Source organism: Corvus brachyrhynchos, unplaced genomic scaffold (assembly GCF_000691975.1).
Source record: "Corvus brachyrhynchos isolate BGI_N302 unplaced genomic scaffold, ASM69197v1 scaffold5, whole genome shotgun sequence".
In the NCBI taxonomy this organism is placed as follows: Eukaryota; Metazoa; Chordata; class Aves; order Passeriformes; family Corvidae; genus Corvus; species Corvus brachyrhynchos.
Window position 1 is genome coordinate 4,645,705 of NW_008238321.1, and position 20,799 is coordinate 4,666,503.

The 20,799-nt window shown below is 48.9% G+C and overlaps 2 protein-coding genes across 3 annotated transcripts in view; one reads left to right on the forward strand and one right to left on the reverse strand.

Annotated features, from left to right (window-relative positions):
- The window catches only part of SCNN1B (sodium channel epithelial 1 beta subunit), an 11,702-nt gene extending 8,312 nt beyond the window's left edge, over positions 1-3,390 (forward strand). For both annotated transcript variants that reach the window (XM_017733966.1, XM_017733967.1), the window contains 6 exons: positions 556-673; positions 1,222-1,297; positions 1,483-1,540; positions 1,999-2,060; positions 2,442-2,517; positions 2,848-3,390. In XM_017733966.1, coding sequence (XP_017589455.1) covers positions 556-673; positions 1,222-1,297; positions 1,483-1,540; positions 1,999-2,060; positions 2,442-2,517; positions 2,848-3,213 — 756 coding nt within the window. In that variant the 3' untranslated portion in view covers positions 3,214-3,390. The remainder of the gene's footprint in view (positions 1-555; positions 674-1,221; positions 1,298-1,482; positions 1,541-1,998; positions 2,061-2,441; positions 2,518-2,847) is intronic.
- A 2,636-nt stretch (positions 3,391-6,026) lies between these two features.
- Positions 6,027-20,793, reverse strand: COG7 (component of oligomeric golgi complex 7). The gene is made up of 17 exons (XM_008633564.2): positions 20,647-20,793; positions 19,800-19,948; positions 19,190-19,306; positions 18,871-19,039; positions 17,785-17,867; positions 16,894-17,016; positions 15,328-15,526; positions 13,162-13,289; positions 12,664-12,818; positions 11,362-11,478; positions 10,763-10,828; positions 9,862-10,048; positions 8,731-8,871; positions 8,203-8,286; positions 7,768-7,882; positions 6,661-6,804; positions 6,027-6,439 (listed from the first exon to the last, which is right to left on the reverse strand). The coding sequence occupies exons 1-17, from the start codon at positions 20,690-20,692 to the stop codon at positions 6,273-6,275; spliced, it is 2,190 nt and encodes a 729-aa protein (XP_008631786.2). The 5' UTR covers positions 20,693-20,793; the 3' UTR covers positions 6,027-6,272.
- Positions 20,794-20,799: the final 6 nt, after the last annotated feature.

Below are 20,799 nucleotides of genomic sequence, written 5' to 3' on the forward strand. Positions count from 1 at the left end.
GTCGAGAGGGCCCTCCAGCCACAATCCTCCCAGGAAGAGCAGCAGCTGCACAGAGAAGATCATCCATATGTCTGCTCTTTATGTTGAAGGATTTGGAAATTCCTGGTCTTAAAGTGTAAAACCAGCCCTTTGTCAGTGTTGTGTAAAGCCTGGAGAGCACAGCCATGTCTGTGGTGGAACAGAACATTTGTGTTCCCTTTTGGAAGCTTGATATTACTTCTATGAAGCCCTAAAATAATTGAGAAATGAGCAGTTTCTTGTGGGAGTGGCAGTGGACGCTGAGCTCCCTCCATTTCCCACGAAGTCTCACCCATGGGCAGCTCCTGTGAGTGGCCTTAAAAACTCCAATGCCCAGCAAGGCTGGAAGAGGTTCTGGGCAGGGACGGGCAGTGGCAGCCCCCACTTCCCCTGCACCTTCATCTCTCTGCATCTGCAGCCCCAAAATCTTCTGTTCAGTGCAAAAGGGAGGGAATTCCTGGGAGCCACTGCCATGCCAGCAGTGCGGAGCTGCCCGAGGCCTCAGCCCGAGTCTAAGCATCCCTCTTCCCTCTCCAGGCCTGCCTGCGCTCCTGTTTCCAAAACCACATGGTCGAGATCTGTGGATGTGGGCACTACATGTTCCCTTTACCTGAAGGGGTGAGCTACTGCAATAACGAGGATAACCCGGGCTGGGGTAAGAGCTCGCGGCGGCCTCTGGGGCCAGGCCGGGATGGGAGCGGGGTCTGCCCTGTCCCTGCAGCTCATGCACAGCTGTTCCCTACCAGACGTGGCTACTCGGGCCAGTGCTGGGGAGAAGGGGCCACACCTTGGTCTTGGCTGTGGGCTGGGTGAACCCTTGGGCACCAAAGAGAAAGAACACAGGGTATCACGCCAGGCCTCTGCACCCAAAATTTTGGGTCCCCTAGCAGGGGCAATGGAGGGTCCGGTGCTCCCCTGGGGTGGGACAGCTCTGTGCTGGCAGAGGCCAGGGCTGTGCCAAAAATACCACCCTGGGCAAGCTGGCTCTATAAAAACTGTCTTCAGAAAGTTACAGTTTATTTTTAATTTATTATTAAATTGTCTGAGTGTTTTGCCCAAGTTTCTCAAGGAAGGGGAAGTTGAAAGGGAAGACAGCAGATCTATGCGGGAGGGTCATACCTAATATTCATTTTGATAAATGAAACTGATGTAACCCAGTAAGTGGGTCCTTATCTAAACAGATACTTTGTTTTCACCAAACAGCATATTGCTATTCCTCACTGAGATCCAGCATAAAACAGCGACAGATCTGCATTGACTCCTGTAAAGAAACATGCAAGTGAGTACCTGAGCCTGATCTGGTTGCTGTGGAGGTGTAGAGGAATCCTGCATTTTGACTCCCAGCCATCCTGACCTAAAAGGGCAGCAAACCATGCAGGGCTGGTTTGCTGTGTGAGAACTGAAGTTCCAGAGACTTCAGAGGAAGGGAAATCTCCATACTAATGCTCTCCCTCTTCCCTCCAGTGACACACAGTACAAAATGACCATCTCCATGGCAGACTGGCCATCGGAAGCCTCTGAGGTAACCCTGATTCCTTGGTGTGTAACAGACATTGATGGTTCCCTGTTCCCAGGCACACGGACACTCACTATTGTCAAAGCTGGTGTCCAGGTCAAAGCACCTTTACTAAAGTCCATGTTTTCCACACACAAACCAGCAGCAGCACCAGGGCATGAGGCAGGAGGAGGGACCCCTCCACAGTGGCTCCTCCCTCCTGGGGTTCTGTCTGAGTGTCACTGTCAGCCCAAGGCTGAGTCCACCTTCCACACCCCAAAAGGGCAGGGGGGCTTCCCACAGGACAGGGAAGGAGCACCCACTGGCCCTGCTGAGGCAGAGCTGCCCTGCTCAGGTCCACAGCATCCCCCTCCACCTGCACACGGGGCCAGGGCTGCCTGGGATGGGGCACGGCACCCGCAGGCTCGTGCTCTTTGGGAGCACAGGATGCCTCTACTCTTTCTGAACAGATTTTGTTTTCCTAGGACTGGATTTTCCATATTCTGTCTTATGAAAGGGATATGTCAACAAATGTGACTCTGGACAGGTGAGTGAAAGGAACAACCACTTTATCTTCTCTGCTGAGCCTGTTAACATCAGCCTGACATGAGCCTTGGCACCAGGCCAGCGCAAGCGTGCGCGAATGTGCAGGGAGGACAAGGTTTGCGGCGGCTTCGCCTGGGATGTACAGAAAGCAGATCCAACAGGCACTTCATGCATGTCCTCTGCTCTCCGGAGCTGCAAACTGGGTCAGGCAAACTCAAACATGCAGTTAAGTAAAATCAGCATTAAGGACAGCTCCCACTTCATTATATTTGTCACTTCATACTCACATCTTGGTGTCTCTCCATCCCGTGGTCAGGCTGGAGCAAAGGTGCAGGACATCGACAGCCCAGCTCCTCACTGAGGTGGGTTTTGTTCTTTACAGGAATGGTATCATCAAGCTGAACATTTACTTCCAGGAGTACAACTACCGCACCATCTCGGAGTCAGCTGCCACTACGGTGAGTGCCCATCCCAGCCTGTCTGGCAGGGCAGGCACAGGAGCCAGTCAGCTGGGAGGGGGGGACAGTCTGTCACATCTCTAGAGGCTGCTGTTTCGAACATTTGCTGTAATGAAGCCACCTCTGCCTACTGGCTCACAGCCCTCAGTTCCTTCCCCCACTCCATGTCCCAGCCCTGCAGGCCAGCACTGGCACAGGAGGGGACCCAGCGGGCAAGTCCCAGGTGCAGGGGCATCACCCACGTCAGCACTGGCACAGGGGATGATGGATCAGGGTGGGGCACATCTGAGGGGCTCCACTTCTTCAGCTCACTCCGCTCTCCTCCTGCAGATCGTGTGGCTGCTGTCGAGCCTGGGAGGCCAGTTTGGGTTCTGGATGGGAGGCTCAGTGCTGTGCCTCATTGAGTTTGGGGAGATCATCATCGACTCGCTGTGGATCACCATCATCAACGTGATCGGCTGGTGCAAAGGCCTGAAGCAGAGGCGGGCACAGGCGCGGTACCCAGATGCTCCCCCGACGGTGTCAGAGCTGGTGGAGGCTCACACCAACCTGGGCTTCCAGCACGAGGCCACGGGGGCTCTGCCCAGGGACGAGGCGCTGCCCCCCGAGCCTGGCACCCCCCCACCCAACTATGACTCTCTGCGTGTGCAGCCCCTCGACGTCCTCGGTCCCGACAGCGACGCGGAGACCGAGTGAGCAGAGTGCCCTGTCAGCTCCTGCCGGCCACTGCTGTGCTGTGTGGCACTTGCTGGGCAACCATCTGTCAAAATTAGTAGGGAATTAAAAGCCCAAGCTGTCCTCTCCTATGACTGATTGCTGGGAGGGAGCTCTGCCTAATAAACCCTGCAATAAACCTCACAGAGTCAGGCTTTGGCTTTAGGGTGTAGAGCTTGTGTATATCAGTATTGCTGTAAAATCATGTCACCATGTCTCGTTACCAGGTGGGTGGGAAGCAATTCCCAGTGAGCAGAGCAAGGTGGTGGCAGGGAGAGGATAGGATATTCTGACAGTGGATGCAAGGTCATGGCCTGGTAGACCACAGAACCCTAGAAGAGTTTGTGTTGGAAGGGACCTTAAAGACTCTCATTCTATCCCCTTCTCCAGCACTCTTGGCTGCAGAGATGGGGCACAGCGTGTGCTGCAGCTGTGCCATACCATGGATCAGAGCCTTGCAATGGGACCAAAGCTACTTCTGACCTCTGAGGCTGCAGAATTTCCATTCCCAAACTACAATGGAAACAGCAAAAACTGAACTCTCCCTTCACAGAGCCCCTGTGTGCCCTGTTGTGCTGCTGACCAGGGTTTGTACCACTCATGGTGCAGGTGGTGTTGGTGTGTGCCAAGGCTAAGACTCCACAGAGACTCGGGGGTGGGAGGAAGCACCAGCCTGTTTAACTATCATTCTTGCAATAATAAAAAATTGATTTAAAAGTTGTCTTTATCTTCCCTGCTGGCAGTGGGGGCAGTCCAGTGCTGCCAAGAGGTTGATGGCAGTGGCTTGCAAGGAGAACATGCTGTGCTCACCCTGGCATGAGGGCAGCCGGGGCCTTTGGGGATCTGTGTGGGGCTGAGCTGAGTGGGGCAGTGCATGCACCTGGCCCCAGCCAGCTCTGGCCCCCAGAAGCTTTCCCAGGAGCCCATCACAACCCACCAGGACTGGCCTTAGTGAAGTACTTTTGCAAAAGTTCAAGAGGAAGCACAGTCGTGTGGTTAAATCACATACCCAGGAACACGATGTTCTGGGCACGGCGCCCAGTGCAGGGCAGCCGTGGAGAGGGGAGTCCAGGATCCTTCTGCATGGGAAGCTGCCCGAGCACAGGGTGCTCTGGTGCAGAACTGTTGGGCAGAGCGTACCCAGGGTCCCTCCAGCCCCTCAGCAGTGGTGGAAATTGTGGATCCAGTTGCTGATGACCACCAGCAGCAGGACAGAAGAACTGGGGGACAATCTGACAGCTGAGGTGCCACCAGCATGGCTGATTCTGCCCCGCACAAGGGAATTCTGTGTTCAAAATTCACTGAATCAAGATTCAGGGAGCACCTCCTTAACACGTTCACACTCTGCCCCAGCCCTTTCTCCCTCAGCTGGTCCTTGTTTGAAGGGAGAAGGATGAACAGTCCCCAAATACACAGCTCTGTACAGAACCACCTCATCCAGGTACAGCCTGAGCTCAGTGAGCACCTAAACCCACCTGAGTGGCAACAAGGCACACGACAGGCAGCAAAGACACTTGCAGAGACAGAGGAAACCAGCTCTTACAAGCTGTCCTAGACTTCTCCTGTCTCCTCACTTGCTGTCTCCCTAAAGGAACATTTCCCTCTCTGAGCACCACAAACCCACAAGCACAGCCCCCTTTTCCACAGGAGAGCTCTTGTAAAGTGATGGCACTTGATCCCATGTTACAGCTGAGTGGGAAACAAGGACCTGACACCCTCCCTTCCTGAATCAATGCTCAGTGTATGCAGTGTCACCCTTGGCAAAGGCCTCCAAAGGATTCAACAGTGAAAAAACGGAACACACACAGCACATTGCTTAAATGATGAGGAATGTTGAGAGCAAGAACCTGGGCATCTCCCCTCACATTCTCACCAATAGACACCACCTCCCTGGGATGGGCAGCAGGTCCCAGGCTGCTCCCCCTGTCCTCATGCCTTCAACCTCAGCTGTGTGCCTGCCCAGGCCAACAGCAGCAAACAAGGAACAGCCTCAAAACCCTCCCCAGCAGTGTCGGGGCAGAGGAAGGGTGGGAGAGGCACGGCTGGTGAGATTCACCCTCCTTACACCAAGAGTGAAGGGAACAGAGTGTTCTCTGCAGGACAGGGACAGCTCACCATTCCAGTCACAGCTGGCTTATGGAACTCATAAAAGTGGGAAGTGTCTCAGGTGCTTGGCTCCAGCTCTGTCCCAGCCAGGGTCTCCCCAGCCGGAGCCACAGCAGACCCAAGCCCAGCTGAGCAGAGGTTTCCTGCTGCAGCAGCAGTGCAGGTGCTGGAGACTTAGCTGGCCTTCCAAGTTAGGGACCTCCCTGTATTCCACCCCATTGTCTCTCAGGAGAGCACACTAAGGCTAGACCAGTTGTTTCACAAAAATCTATATAACAAATGGTAATAAATTCTACAAGAAAGCACCACTTTCCTTAAATGCCTTACAAACTTCATGGCTTTCAGCAGAATAGTGAAATTGCACCAGGAACAACCTACAGAGCTGGTTTTATTCTCAGGGTTGAGCTCGATCAAGCCTCAACTGCCAACTGAAGGGACCCTTCTTGACTGTATTTATGACAGCCCTGAACAGTGGCCATTGCCTAAAGGCCACCCCCTCTGTGGGGGCTACCCCATCATCTCACATATAGTAGATTAAATTTTCTGAAAAAGCTGCCACAAAGCATGAACTCTACAGCACCTGGCAGAACATTTCCAGCACTCCTCAGGGTCATCCAGAGAGTTTTTGGTAAATTTGGCTGTCAGACATCTTTCCTTATTTCTAAAGATGGAAAAATAGAACAAGCTTCTCCTAGACAAAGATATTTATTAAAAGGTAGTCTGAAATAAATTCCCCTAGTCCCCAGAGATCTTTTCACTGTCCTTGCGGAAATGAAAACCAGTCTGAGGAGGTGAGTCCTTGAGCAGGGGCCAGTGGCAGGGAGGGCTCAGCTGACCCTCCAGGCCCCTCATCCCCACAATGCCAGCAGCAGGGAGGGCACAGCTGGCACTCCAGGCCCCTCCTGGCAGTGATGCTGGAGGCAGAGGGGGCACAGCTAACCCTCCAGGCCCCTCATGGCCGCAATGCCAGCAGCCATCCGGCGGGGCAGGCTCTTGGCAGCCTGGCGAAACTCCTCCGGCTTGGCCTTCAGCAGAGTTACAATGTTCTGCAGCATCCGCGAGGGCTGGAGGCCCAGGGCATCCATCACGTTTATGAGGTAATCTGCAAAATCAAGGAAAAATTTGTATTTAACTGGCAATAGACACTGTGAAAGGAAAGATACCCTTGTTCTTGATGACAGAGGGAATTCTGTCACCAAGAGCTCCCACCCACAGGCACCAGCAGTGTGGCAGGAATCTACCACACAGGCAGGAACCCTACGTGGTGACAGAGCAGCCCGTGTGTGACGTGAGCCATGCCCAGGACCCCGTGCCCGCGCTCACCAATGTCCGTGGCCAGCTGCTTGGTGGAGTGTGGCGTGAGCTGCGGGATCTGCAGGATGACCTCGCAGTACGTCTGCATCGTGGCTCTGGCGATGGAGCCCAGCCAGTAATCAGCCACGTTGTCCAGTTCAGGCAGCTCATCTCCTGCACAGACAATCCCCATTAGCTGCCAGCACACTGACCCCACCTTTGCTGGGTTTGTACCACACATAATCCTAACTGGTTAATAATGTTTGAACTGTTGCTTTCACAGGACATTGAGGTAGTCAAAGTCCATCAGCTGGTTTTGGAGTAATCAAAGCAGTCATGTTCTCTCCCTGTACTGTACAGCACTGACATGAGCTCCAGACCCAAAACACTCCCCTGGATTACTCTCCAGGTAAGTCACTTCCAGAGGGCTGATGGGCGACCAGCTGGGATGAGGCACTGCCTGGCACCTCCTACAGGATCCTGTTCCAGGAGCAGTTTGCAAACCATGACAGTGACAAGGATTCACAGGAGTTTTTTTCCAGCCCTAAAGGCATTCTCTGTTCATCACTGTTTTGAAAATTAACAAGCCATTAAAACACATAAATGCTTTAAGGGACATAACAGTAATGCAAAAGCCTGAACTGAAGAGCATGTTTTTGGAAGGTTCCAGGAAGACTGTAAATACTAAGCCCTACGCTTTCTTCACTGTCTGTGGAAATAATAACACCATGAAGAGACCAAGCCCAGCACATCAGGTACGCTGCCAACTTGCAGGGAAAGGCATTAGGTGGCTACTGCTGTTACCTGCAGCAGGATTAGTGACACAGCAGGTAAAACCAGCCCCTTGGAGCATGAACAGGAGCCAAAACCCAACAGAACTCTTCAGAGCCCAAACCACTGTTTTAATGAACACCAAACTCACACAGATCAACCCAAAGCTTCTAGTTTGAATGAAACCAAAAAAAGTTTTACTCATTATTTAGAGGCTCCTTCTGGGTTTTACCAAAGGATTCTTGGGGAAAAAAGGGTGATAAGAAAGGGATCTCCAACAGTTTTGTCACTGTAACACATCCCACCTGTGTAATGCAGGATGGGAAAGCTTTCCCCAGACAGTCCAAGCCTTTGGTCTTACCCTACCTTGCTCTGGGGGGTACGGCAGTTTTCCAGCATGTAATGCCAGTTCCAAAGCAGAATCCTCTTGAGTGACAAATGGCTCAAGGTGCAGAGGAAGCGACATAATGTATTGCCCAATCTAGAATAAAAGCACCAAACGCTGAGTCACTGAACAAATGCGAGGCAAGTCCTTTACTAGAGAAAAACTCACCTGCAGTAAATACACCTGAAAACAGAGAGCTGAGCCTGACAGCCACTCACTCACCTACAAATTGGCTCTCATGCATCATTACACTTGGTACAAGAAATAGTTTTTCACAAGGTCACAGAAGCAGTCACTGAAACACTCATGGTAAGAAAGACCTGTACAGAGAACTGCTACTCCAAGCAAATCTTTGCTCTCTGGAGTGTTCCCAGCAGTTTGTTTTCTAGAGCAGAAAGACAGTTCTGTTTTCTTACATTGCTGATATATTCCAGAGGAGTCAGGCTGAAGTTTGGCAGGTCATCTGTCAGGGTCTCACCAATGCCACCAGAACTCCAGCCCTGTAAGGCACAAAGTGCAGGATGAATCGATGACTTCCCAGAGCATGAAGCCTGTCAGTATTTCAGAAAGGGGCAACCCAACAACAAGAACTGTGATTACCCAAGGGATTCTAGAAAGCAGAACACAGATGGTGAGAAAACTTTCCCATGTTGTCCCTCAGGCCCAAAACACCCACCCTCTTTCCACCCAGCTCCCTGTGGGAAACATGCTCACAAGGGTTAGAAAAGCAACACCTCAGACAAACACCAGAGCCTTCAAACACCTGTGTGCTGCAAAGGCTGTGGGTGAAGGAAGGGAAACTCTTCCACTGTCTGCAGCTTGTGGGAGAAATGTGGCACTAGAGAGAACCATTCTGAACAGGAGAAAGGTAAGCAGCGCTGACACAAGGGATCCCCCAGGTAAACCCTGCCTGTTCAGCTCAGCCCGAGGCCCCCACTGCCCACCTCCATCCTGGGAACCAGCAGCAGCTGCTGTTTGATGCGCAGGAACACCGAGTCAAAGGCCAGGTGATGGGACAGCTGATTCAGGCGGCTCAGGGCCGCTCGCGACGACGACAGCAGGTTGTGGTTACTGGTGCCTTTCTCCTGACACACAGAGACAGAAAAACATTTACATAAGCAAGTCATTAAAGTGGCCACGGGGAGGCTGTGTTAACATGCTTGCAGAGGTTTTATGAGGCCATCCTTGCACAGCAGAGCTTTCCTCTGTGATGGCACAGCCTGTTCCCTTTAGAATGACCTATTCCAAGCAGTTATTCAAGACAGAAACTGCCACTGCTCCCTGAACTGCAGGACAAGGAATCAGCATCACATTCCAGCCACTGCAGGCTCTGGCACATGCCAGATGCTGAGAAACTTGCAGAGAAGATGGCAATGCTGCCTTCTACCCAAAGGGCTCAGCTGATGCCCTGCATGGAATTAAGTGAGTTCTACCTGAAGAGTACCTGTGGAACTGAACAGTTTAGTCAAGGTTTAAAGTCAAACACATGACACTGAAGGCAGAACCTCAAAAGTTGCAGGTAAATCAAGTGCAAAAGAAATCAAAACATTTTGAGGAAATGAAACTCATAACCTTAAATTCATTACTCCATGTGACCAACAATGGCAAACATAACTTAGATCCACGAGAAGATAACTAAAGTCATTCTACCCTGTTCACACATCCATGCATGAATGATCCTGCAGAATTCTGTTTCAGACTGGACATGGCAGCAGAGCCTAACTGGCAGAGAAAGCCTCAGAAGGTGGTGTATGGGCTCCAGAATTCGAGATGGCTCCAAAACAAATTTCCCAATGCTTGCTGCAATAAAATCTCCCTCTCCCTCACCTGAGCTGATAAAAGCATGTTCACAAAACAGAGCCAGGATCTGGGGAGAGATGGAACGAGTCCAGACTTCCTGGCTTTGGACATTTCATCTTTCCATGTATCAGTGTCTCTGTAGAACACAGCCCATGGAAAGGCTGCAGCCCAGCATGAAAAGTCATCAGACGGGGGGGGAATCCAGGTCTCATCTACCAAATACGGGCCCAAGAGCACACTGTGATAGAGGCAGGCTCCCCAGGCACCAGGGCTACCTTTAGAGTGTAAAGTGTTTCCATAAGGCTGCCATATTCAGATGGATTCTCCTTCAAGAGATAATTGTATTCCTGCCAGGGATTTTTTATGGAGCTCTTCTTTTCTGCAGAACTGGTGTCCTGAAAGCCAGAAAAACTACAAGGCCTGTAGGAGTCCGAGAGATACTTCCCAGCAGTTGACAAAATCCTAGAAACAAGTAAACAAAAGTCAACAGCAGAATCCTCTGTACTCAGCAGTCCTGTCCTCATGCTGGCCCAAGGACCAGCATCACCCCTGAGTGACTTGAAGGGAGAGCATTCACTGACAGAGACTCCACTTGAGGCCACTCCTCACATCTACTGTGCAACTCACTGGCTGCAGAAGTGCTGAGGGGACAGAGGGGTTTGTGCTCTGCGAAACAAGGGCAGTGGGGCCCCACCCAGCCCACCGAGCACTGCAGGCTGTGCTCTACGCGAGTCACACCGAGCATTTCAAGGAACCACAGGCTGAGCAGTGCACTGCTTACAACAAGCAGTAACGAGATCTATGTGCTGCCTGTGCCTACACTCCTCAGGTTACAGGGAATCCATCAGCTAAGGCACACCTACACTCATTTCAGCACATGATTCATGCCCCATGTCACAAGGGTGAGGATCTTGCCAATTTGATCTGGTGGAAAATTCCTTCCTGACCCCCATCTGGCCAGCCAGGTATCCAAGGAAAAGGATTCTTGGGACTGTCTCAGGGAACATGACTGAGCAGAACAGTCTATACCCCATCTCTGACATGTCAAAGGGTGGGATGGGGGAATCAGTGGTGGCTTTCCCTCCATGTCTATGCAACCAAAGCACTTCGGGGTTTGTTTTCTTTCAACTTGGTTCCTACATTGACAGCTCATGAATTAAGGTCAGCAGTGCTCACCTGTTGGCCAGCTGCTGCTCAAAGTCTCCACACTGATGAAGGAGTTCACCACAAATGGAAATTATCCTGGGAAAGAACAAGACAAAAACACACTGTGAGATTTGAGGCAGATAGTGCCAGACCCCCCTCGGAGAACCCATCTCAGATCCACGTCAAGTCATTAAGAAATGCCATAACCAAACTACAGCCCACACATCTGTCAAGAGTCAATTTGGTGATTAACTCTGCATCCATTTGATAACATACTCAATTTTTTTTGCCCAATGGCCTCATCCACATGCTACTTCTTGTCATCATGGGGAAGGCCAGCTCAGTGTCACTGGGAAAATTCTAAGAGCTGCTAATATTACAAGTGATATGGGATGCAGCCTTGCTCCAGGCAGGGTGGGGAGCCCTACAGCCCTCCCTGTGCCAGGAGCAACCTGAAACCCATCACTGACACTGGTGCTCCCAGCAGCACTGCAGCACAGTGAGCTCAGCCCTGTGTTCTGCACTGAGAACTTGTGTAAACTGACCCCAAGTAGTTCCCTTTCAGCTTTGAGACAAAAATCAGCTCTGAGCCAAACAAACAAACAAAAAAAAAACCCCAAACCCTTTACCGGACAGAGTTTTGGAATGCAGTCCAGTCCTCCTGGAACAGGGAATCTGCCAGGACATCATCCAGTTTACATTTCTTTCGTATAGACTGCAGTGTGTTTGTGAAGTCAGATGTATACCTGCAGTGAGGAATGGAGCAGAGAGAAGCACCAGCATAAGAGAACAGGGTGGAGAGCAGCAGAAAGACATGTCCTATGATTTGCTCAGTCAGTCTTCTGCAAGGGCCAAACAAGAACCAGAAATACTGAAACGAGTACAGAAGAGACACTCTGGTTCCACTGCAAACTTATCAGCCATAGACCATTCAAGCCTAGACCAGAAGACAAGGAGCATGAAAGATGCTGTGTGGCTGCCTCAGTTTCCTGCATGTGGATTACCAGGAGCTCTCCCTGCCTGTGAGAAGGAAGGAAAAAGACATTTTAGTTACCACTACATTGACCATCTCCTAGGAAAGGCCAAGAAAAGTTTATAAGGCTCCTGCTAATCCAACATCACTTGGCCCTTACTCCAGGAACATGGTGACAACCATGTCACGAATTTGTTTTCTCAGCTACTCCCCAGACAAGAACATGGATAAAAAGAAGAACATTCTGTTTTCTACACACCCCCATTTTCTTTTTAATAATGCCCATAAGCTGGAGGCACGTACATTGCTCTGTAATTGCCTATAAAGAAGGTGAGATCAGACACTGGTGCTTTCCTCTTCCTCCTCCCCACAGGGCAGCAATACCTGATTCATACCTTGTGAGCAGCTCCTTCAGTATCGTGAAGGAATAAGCAATTTATCAGCATAGGAATAGGAAAGTGATACTTTAAGACAAGAACTAAGAGTGAACCTCACTCCGTGGGGTATCTCAGATATCGCAGATCCTGAATGTGAGGTCACTTGTCCCAGTGACTGTGTATTCATAGAATCAATAAGGTTGGCAAAGACCTCCAAGATCATCAAGTTCAACCTCCAGACTTATTTCCCCACTGAGATCTACTTTCATCAGCCTAATTTGCCTTATTTTGTTTTGGGAAACATTTTGTCCTTCAAAAGTATTTATTAAAAACAAAAATTCAGCTCAACCAAATCGAAAACAGCTGGTAAGTCTTTGATTTTGCCATAAAATCTTCTATTTTTCCTCCAGAAAACAGCCTGTGCTTGAATGAAGCAGCAAGAGGGATATTGATGATTCATGGTACACTCAGAGACACTTTCTGTTCTCAGCCATTTTTCATAAACTACGAGGTCCTTGGCCACAGACTGCACACTCACTACTCGCTTGGTATAAATGCAACAGTACCTAAAGGCACCTTACTTTGAGAACAGGGCCTTCAGGGCCTTCAGCAGCCCACACACCCCCAGGCCATCTGTGAGCTTGACGCAGTTGTCGATGGCTCCAGCCGCCAGGATGAAGAGTTTGTTGACTGAGTGGTTCAGTTCCTGGACACAATCAATCACTTCCCAATGCTCCTAAATAACAACAGTAACAACAAAGCTGAGCCTAACTCTTCTTCCAGGCATTAACACAGTGTTCTCTAGTATTCTCCACTCTTGTGAAACTCCTAAGGCAGAACCATGCTGGTGCTTCCACCCTCCTACCCATGGACTGTAACAACAGCCAGGCTGCCAAACCCTGTGTTCACCAGATCTTCAAGGAAAAACAGTTCTGCCAACAGCAGAGTCTTCCACAAAAAAAAGGAAGTATAACCAAACAGGAGAGGAGGAAAGAGAGCAGTAACTATGACAAAGAGCCCTGTATTTAGCGGAAGCTTCAGCCTCTCCCTGTACACCTGAGCAAAGACTGGTACATTACCAAGGGCACTGCACTGATCTGGATGAGGAGATTCTCTTCTTCCAGGTCTCCATACTCGAGTTGATAGGGCTTGTATGGACCATACACCGCTTCCACCAGCTCCATCACTTTTACCAGGTTCTGCTCCTCTACAAAGAATCAGATGTTTAGTCTACAAAGAGATGAATATGCTACTGAAAGCCTCATTTCAAGCTACATGCAGTAGTTCTTCCGCTAGAGCATGCTGCCTGCACAGGCTTGGAATGCTGCCCAACAGCTTCAATCTCAACTACACAGACTGGGTTTCTTATTTTTTTAGAAACAAGATTATTATCTCTACCTGCTTCCTAAAACCAAGATGTTCTACCTCAACAAGTGCCTCAAGAAAATTATCACTCACTAATCGAAAACAGCCTGGGTGATAAAAATCTATCAAACGTTCCAACCTACAGCAGAAGAATTGAAACCATCTGAGAAGTGAAACACATTACTCCCACGGCATCAAACAGGGGCAATCCTCATTTATCACAAAGCCTGGTTCACACTTAAAATAATTGACACTAATTCAATTCACTCAGCACTACTGTGCCAGTGTTTATCAGCCAGAGCTGAACACAAAGCACAAACTCAGCCTCTCAGTGCCATGCCTGAGCAGGGAGCTGCCAACCCAAACAAAAACCAGGGCTGAATGATTACTGCTGAAATCAGAACTGGACACCAGCTGTTCTCACAAAGCTTTGCCAAACTCAAGCATGCAGCAAACCAAAATTACTTTGAATCCTGGATATCAGGAAAGACTTTTACACCCTGAGGACAGGAAACCAATGGAGCAGTCTGTCCAAAGCCAGCACTGTCTCTGTGCTTGGACATTTTCGAGACCAGACTGAACAGTATCCCAAGTACCATGGTCTGACCTCACAGCAGATCCTGCTTGGAGCAGGTGACTGGACAAGACCATCTTCCAAGGTCCCTTCCAAACTGAATTATCCTATGAATCACAGCTGAGCCCTCCCCTCACATACACATGCAGGAACTTGTTTGACTCTCCTCAGCTGAGTCACCTGGCTTTTCCATTCTTGAGATATTTCTTTTCTCAAACATCTTACCCCACAGTAAAAGAGATGGAAATAAAGGCTTTGGGGTTTTTTTTAAACACACTCAGATAACAGTTCAACAGAGGTCTTCCTATTCCATCATCTTCTAGAATGTGGCATTATTTTTCCAAGTCCTTTTTAAAAATTTCTGTAATGAACCACAAATTAAGCTAGAAGATGACTGACGCATATGCAGCTAGACAGACAACAGACACAGTCACACTCCCTGACATTGCAATCATAATCATAATTTACAGGATCAAGTAGGAATCTGGGTTTAAACAGCTCAAGACAGTGTTATGAGGAACCAAACACAGGAAGCACAGCATCAGGAATGCTCCATTAGCTTTAATTTTGGATTTTCCCATAGCCAGCCTTTAAAGCGGCCCCACCAAATTCATAAGGGTCTATAAATAGCCAACAGCTTAAGTCAGGCATAAACCTATGCAAACACAGCACCTCACTGCTGTGTGGTTTGTTGGAATTACTCAGCAAGTCATGACCAAAATGACAAACATCCCAGGGAGGGGAAGCACACGGCAGATTTGCAATCAAACACTAAGGATGCTGCTGGGAATAAACTACCAACAGTTCAGAAAAAAACACTGGGCCTTGCATTGTCACTTGATTAAAGCCTAAGCCAGTAGCAACAGAAAACTACAAAATCAAATACAAGCATCCAATGGAGGCAGCCTTCAAGCAGGTTTTCTCTTGTTTAGTGAGGTGTGACAATTCCAGGAAACTCAACTTTTCTGCTTTGTGATCTCTCACAATGGGTCTCGCTGCCTCCCTGGAGACATTTCCTCATCTGGGAGGCAGAAGAAATAGTAAAGCTCATAAAAGGAGAAGTGCTAAATGTTATTTACCCTGCAGAGCCACTGTGCTCAGGACAAGGCTGCTTCAGGAAACTCAGTGTTGTGTCAATAGCCCCAGTGTAAGATACACACACAAACACAAAGGTGCAAGTGCCGGGCAACTGCACATTACTCAGAAGAGATAATCCCTCCCTCCACCTAAGACTAAACAAAATCCCACACTGGGACTTTACAAAGGGGACAGCATAGAATGACAGAATTCAGTGCCAGAGCCTTACTCAGGTTTGGCAGCATGGCTACCTCCAGCCCCTTGGCAAAGTGGACAGTGGCATCATGGAGTTCCAGCAGCTGGTTCAGCTTGGTGTCCTGGCCTGTCCTCTCCATGGCAGTGCTGAGACACACAGGGATGGAAGGCACCAGAGCTCCCAGAGTTTGAATCAACAGCACAGTCACAATTTCATGGGGGTTCTTGAAAACCTGTGGCAGCAGAACAGCTACTCGCAAAAGCACATTACCTGAGAGGAACACACAGCAACAGAGAGCAGCAGGCAGCTTCCAAATGTGAACCACCTCACCAGGGGTAAAAAACTCAGGAGCAGTCTGCTAAGGCTGCTAGAGCCACGCTGACCTAGCACACAGGACAGCCTGATTGCAAGTTTAGGGCAGTACATGTTTACCATTGTGCTTTGAGTACAGCCACCAAGAAACTCGAAGATAGGCACAGGTCAAAAACTGAATTCAGAAGAACACAGGCACTACAGTAATTCAAAAAACACCTGGCAGAAGAGGGCATTTGAAACAGAGCACTCAGTTTACACAGGTGTGTTGGGAAACAACATGAATCAGTAAAACATGAAGAAATAGGACTGTATCACAAGCCAAATTACTGGTCAAACAGGCAGAAGTCAGTAGTGGAAAGGCTAAAAAGCCTGTAATCCGCTGAGAATCAGCCCCTCCACTAGCATAAAACTTGTTACAGCCTTTATTGTGACTTTTTCATCAGCTACTCTGCTCATTTGCTTTGAAACCTGTGTTTACCATCAAAAAGGTCCAAGAGTTTTTCAGAAAGCAGAAGCAACACAGGAGATTGAGTGATATGAGTTGTGCCACACGTGCCATTTATTACAATCCCCAGTTCAAAGAATATCTGCTAAAATGTAACCTGACATCTGACCTGAAAGTCACATCGAATCATTAGGCAGAAAAAATACATTTCAAGGAAACACTGGGCTCCTCTGCAGCACAGGCCTTGCACTGACACTGGCTTTGTGACATGAAGATAAGAATCTCTTACCCTTCATGGATGAAAAACTCCTACAGGCTCAACAATATGAACTTATTTCTTCATTTCACCAAAGGACAAAAACTTTTTTTGATCCTACATTATTCTTGGCAGGAAAAACAAGCACATAGACTCCAAGGGGTGACAGCAGAAGCCCTCAGATATCTTACACAGAGCAACACACATCAGTCCTATGTGACCCTGAGGGCTTTCTCCAGGCCAAGTGATAAAGCAATTCAGGCATTTCAAATGTCTTGCAACAGAACACATTTACAACACCAACAAATTAGTTTTAACTTAAGATACAGATGAAAGTGATAGAGCAGCTTTAATGTCAATAACACAGCAACCTTGCTGCTGGTGGAACACCAGAGCTCAAATCCTGTCTGCAAGGGCTGGACAAGGAACAGTAACTGGGTTGCAAGTCCCATCCTGCACCAATCAAGCACAGAGTGTAACTCAGGGTGAGCAGCCATGAGCTCTTCAGAGCTTTGTGAGAATTCAGAGGATGCCCAACCCTGTCCTCTCCCACCCCTGCAGCAGCATGAACCTGTCACTGCACCTGTGCTGCCCACTGGAGCTGGGCATGCCAGGTCCCCAGGAGGGTGTCGTACAGCTCGGTCAGCTGGCGATCCAAGCTCAAGTCACTCTGGCAAAGCTCCTGCCACACGGCCACCAGCTGCACCTGATGGGGAATAGAACCATCTGAGAGGAAAACTGACAGGCAACAGGTCTTGCTTTTGTTATTCCAAACCCAGTACTCCCCACGCACAGCACTTCTGCCAAAACATGAGGCTCACCCTTGCTCCTCTCTCCACATTTCAGCATAACTTATAATTCAGCACCACAGAAGGAAAAGACTTTCAGCATGAAGCTTGAAGCTTCTTAGTGATTCAAAGATTTAATTAACATTGGTATTTTACTCATAAAATGAGATTGCAACTGATACCCCCACATAATAGTTGAAATACTTGGCAAGCCCCAGCCTTGAACTTAATCCTCAAAAGTCACAGTCATGTGAGAAATTTGAAGCTCAGGTTATGGCTACAGAACTGTCTGGAATTCCAACTTTTAATCTTACCTGAAAAGAGTTTACAGAAGTCAGCAGCTGGCAAGTTGCAGTAATAAAGTTACTGCTGACATAGGCACATCCACAGAAAGCAAAGCAAAACCATGAGGCACAGAGTAATCAAGCAGAACACACATATCCTGTGTCTGCTGCAGGAGGGGACACAAGGACCCGAATGGAGAACTACTCCTGCAATAAGGGGAGTAACCAAAGCTGGTCAGAGCCAGCAAGAGAAGTCGAAGAAGGAAACACAGAGAGGAACAGGTGCCATCCCCCACCACAGCACAGCTGAGATCCGTGGGGCAGCAGCTCCCTCTGCAGTCAGAGCCCAGCAAGAATTATGACTTTTATTCCTCAATGTTAAAATGTTACCAAAACACTTACCTTGTGACACTTATAATAATAAGCAAGAAGCTGGGGCATCCGATCAATTTCGGTGAAGACTTTAACAAACATTTTTGCCTGATCTAAACAAAACAAAATAACAGGCATCAGGATCAGCCTCAAAGCGGAGGGCGAGACATCAGTCTGAGCAAGAAACCCTCTTCTAGGGGAGCAGGCACTATGGTCTACACAGAAAGAGACAACTTCATCTATTGTTTGCTTATCTTCTGAAACAGGAGCAGAACTGCCTAAAACCCACTCTCAAACAAGATCAGGCAGCAGACATAAGGAATTAATTTAACTTCTTAACCAGGACATAGTATTAACACACCTAGTATTAAAGCCAGATAAAGCTAGAGCATTTCCTAGAAGGAAATAATTAGTTTCTAGAAACAAGCCAGCACTTACAAACCTAAAGCATACATGACAAAGGCCTCAGCTTTGCTTTCACCTGTCCTCAAAATGATCCCTGTGCCTCAGACTGACTCATGGCACAGCTGCTCCTGCACAGAGCTTTGAAACACAGGTCCCTCAGAAGTCTGGTTTGTAGCCCATAGCCCCAGATCCCTCCAGGACCTCGAGGTGCACAAAGAGGAGTGTCAACAACCAGAACAACTACTTTTCAGAAGTGCTGACAGCAACACAGAGAAGGAAGAGCACAAAGAACTGTCCAAAAAGACAAATTTGCTAAGGAGAATTTATAAAGTTGCTTTTACAAAGTAGTAGGAACTCAGAACACTTCCAAACAAATTTCCTTCCTGATGACACCAACACCATGATAACAAAAAACAGGGCCCTTCTGCTTATTTGAGCAGCACTTCCATCTCACACATCCACGTGGCCTATAAAACCAGCCTGTAATCTGTTTTCCTGCAGTGGCCACAGGTACCCCAAACCACATAAAAATCAAAGCAGCGCTGGTCTGCAGGCAGCTGCAGAGCCCAAAACACTCCAGGGCAGCTGCTCCACCAGGAGAAGCTCGGGACCCAGTGCCAGGAGCCTTCAGGACACCAACTCTGCGCCCAAACACTGCTTTAAAGACAATAAATTCTGTGCTGATAGTAAATGACACCAAGAGCTACTGACCTACAGATTGGGAGTTAAAAGCAGCAACGATCTGAGGACTGGCCATGGCCTCCAGTCGGTTCTTCAGTGCCTCCAGGTGCACACACTTCTCCGAGTAATCCGGCGTGTCCACCAGCATACCCAGGCTGCTCTGCATGCTCGTCAGCTTGGCAGAAATCAGGGACACATCCTGCCAGCAGGGAAAGGCAGCCTGTTACCAAGGGCAACCTCAGACAGCATCAGCACCAGGGAAGAGTTTCACAGTCACTTCAAAATCCGATTTTTAAACACAGTTCCCTGAAAAGCTGGAGGCACACAGACCAAATAATTCAGTATTTACCTGTGTTTTAAGAGTCTCTTCAATATCTGCACTTAGTGTGCTCCATTTGTCTGCTTCCTGAAGTGACTCGGCAGCCAACTGCATTCTGGACTTCACTCGGTCAATCTCCACCAGGACCTGAAGAAGAAAACACAACATTATGTTCCCCACTGACACAAAAAATGACTGTCACAGATACTTGGGAGTTATTTTCTCCTTGAATTTTAAAAACAAAAAGGTGTGAAAAGATTATGTTATTACCAGAAGACAGAATAGTTTGAATGAGCTAGAGAGGTAAAATCATCTTTCAAAGTCAAACAACAGAAGGTAAGTTTAGGCTAGTTTGAATTCTGGTCTTGTAGTTTTAGTATCCACTTTTCCTGAAAATGCTCTGCACCCCAGGCAGAAACCAGTGTCCCCAGTCAGGTACCAGCTCTGAAGCGACACCTGAGCAGCTGTTCCCCAGGACATGCAGATGCACAGGTCTATATCACACTCACCTTTCCACTATACTGTTATGTTAAAAGAAGTGGTTTTGTCCATCTTAAGTTCACAAGATTATTTCATATGAACAGCTCTGGAATATTCAGAATTTCACAAGTTGCAGATCAACACTAAGACAAGAACTGACCTGCATGGACTGAGCTGTGTCTTCTTCAAACTTCTTTATATCTTCTTTAACTAGGATCATCTGCTCCTTCAGGAATGTTGCCTCCTGTTTCAAGACTTCCACTTCCCGGAGGACTCTGGGCATGTTCTGGAGAGCCTGATGGCTTGTTTCTGCAGAAACACAGAGCAGTGAGGAGGGGTGAGAGCCCTTGCAGGAACAGGTGGTCTTTCAATAATCTTATCTAATATTTAGTAATTGAAAAAACCCAACACTAGACAACAAAGCAAAACATCGAACAACAAATCTTCAGCTGTATCTTTAAACTTTAAGTATGTACTTTATAATGGAATCACGTAGGTTTAGAAAAGTCCTCTAAGACCATCAAGTCCAACTGTTCCAAACAGTCCAGTCCTGTTCCCCCAGTACTGCCAAGGCTACCACTAACTCATGCCCCCAAGCACTGCATCCACACGGCTTTTTAATCCTTCCAGGGACTCCAACGCTGTCCTGGACAGCCTGGTCCAGGGCTGGGCAACCCTTTCGGAGAAGAAATTTCCCTGTTATCCCATCTAACCCAGCGTTGGCAGGAACTGCTGTTTCTCAGCATTTAACGCAGATGTGTTGGTGAAGAACTACAAGACCCGAGATCGCTGCGAAGATTCCTCTGTCTCTGGCACGGCTGGCCAGGCCGGGATCGCCAACGCGCCCTCGGGTGGCCTGCACAGGTCTGCCTGTCTCACCTTAGGAGGATCCAGGTATGGGGACACACGGATGCCAGGAGCACACGGCAGAGCTGAACTGGGCCGCAAACCCCGCCCCGATCGGCCCGACACATTCCCGCGGGGCAGAGCCCCCGCCCGGCCCGCACCTTCCACGGCGTTGTTGACCTCCTGGATGAAGAGCTGCAGCTTCATCACCAGCGTAGCGGCGTGGGCGTCCACCTTGCCCGGGGCCTCCTGCTGCACGGCGCGGAACGCCGCGTTCACCCAGCCCTTCACCTCGAACTCGTCCGACAGGAACC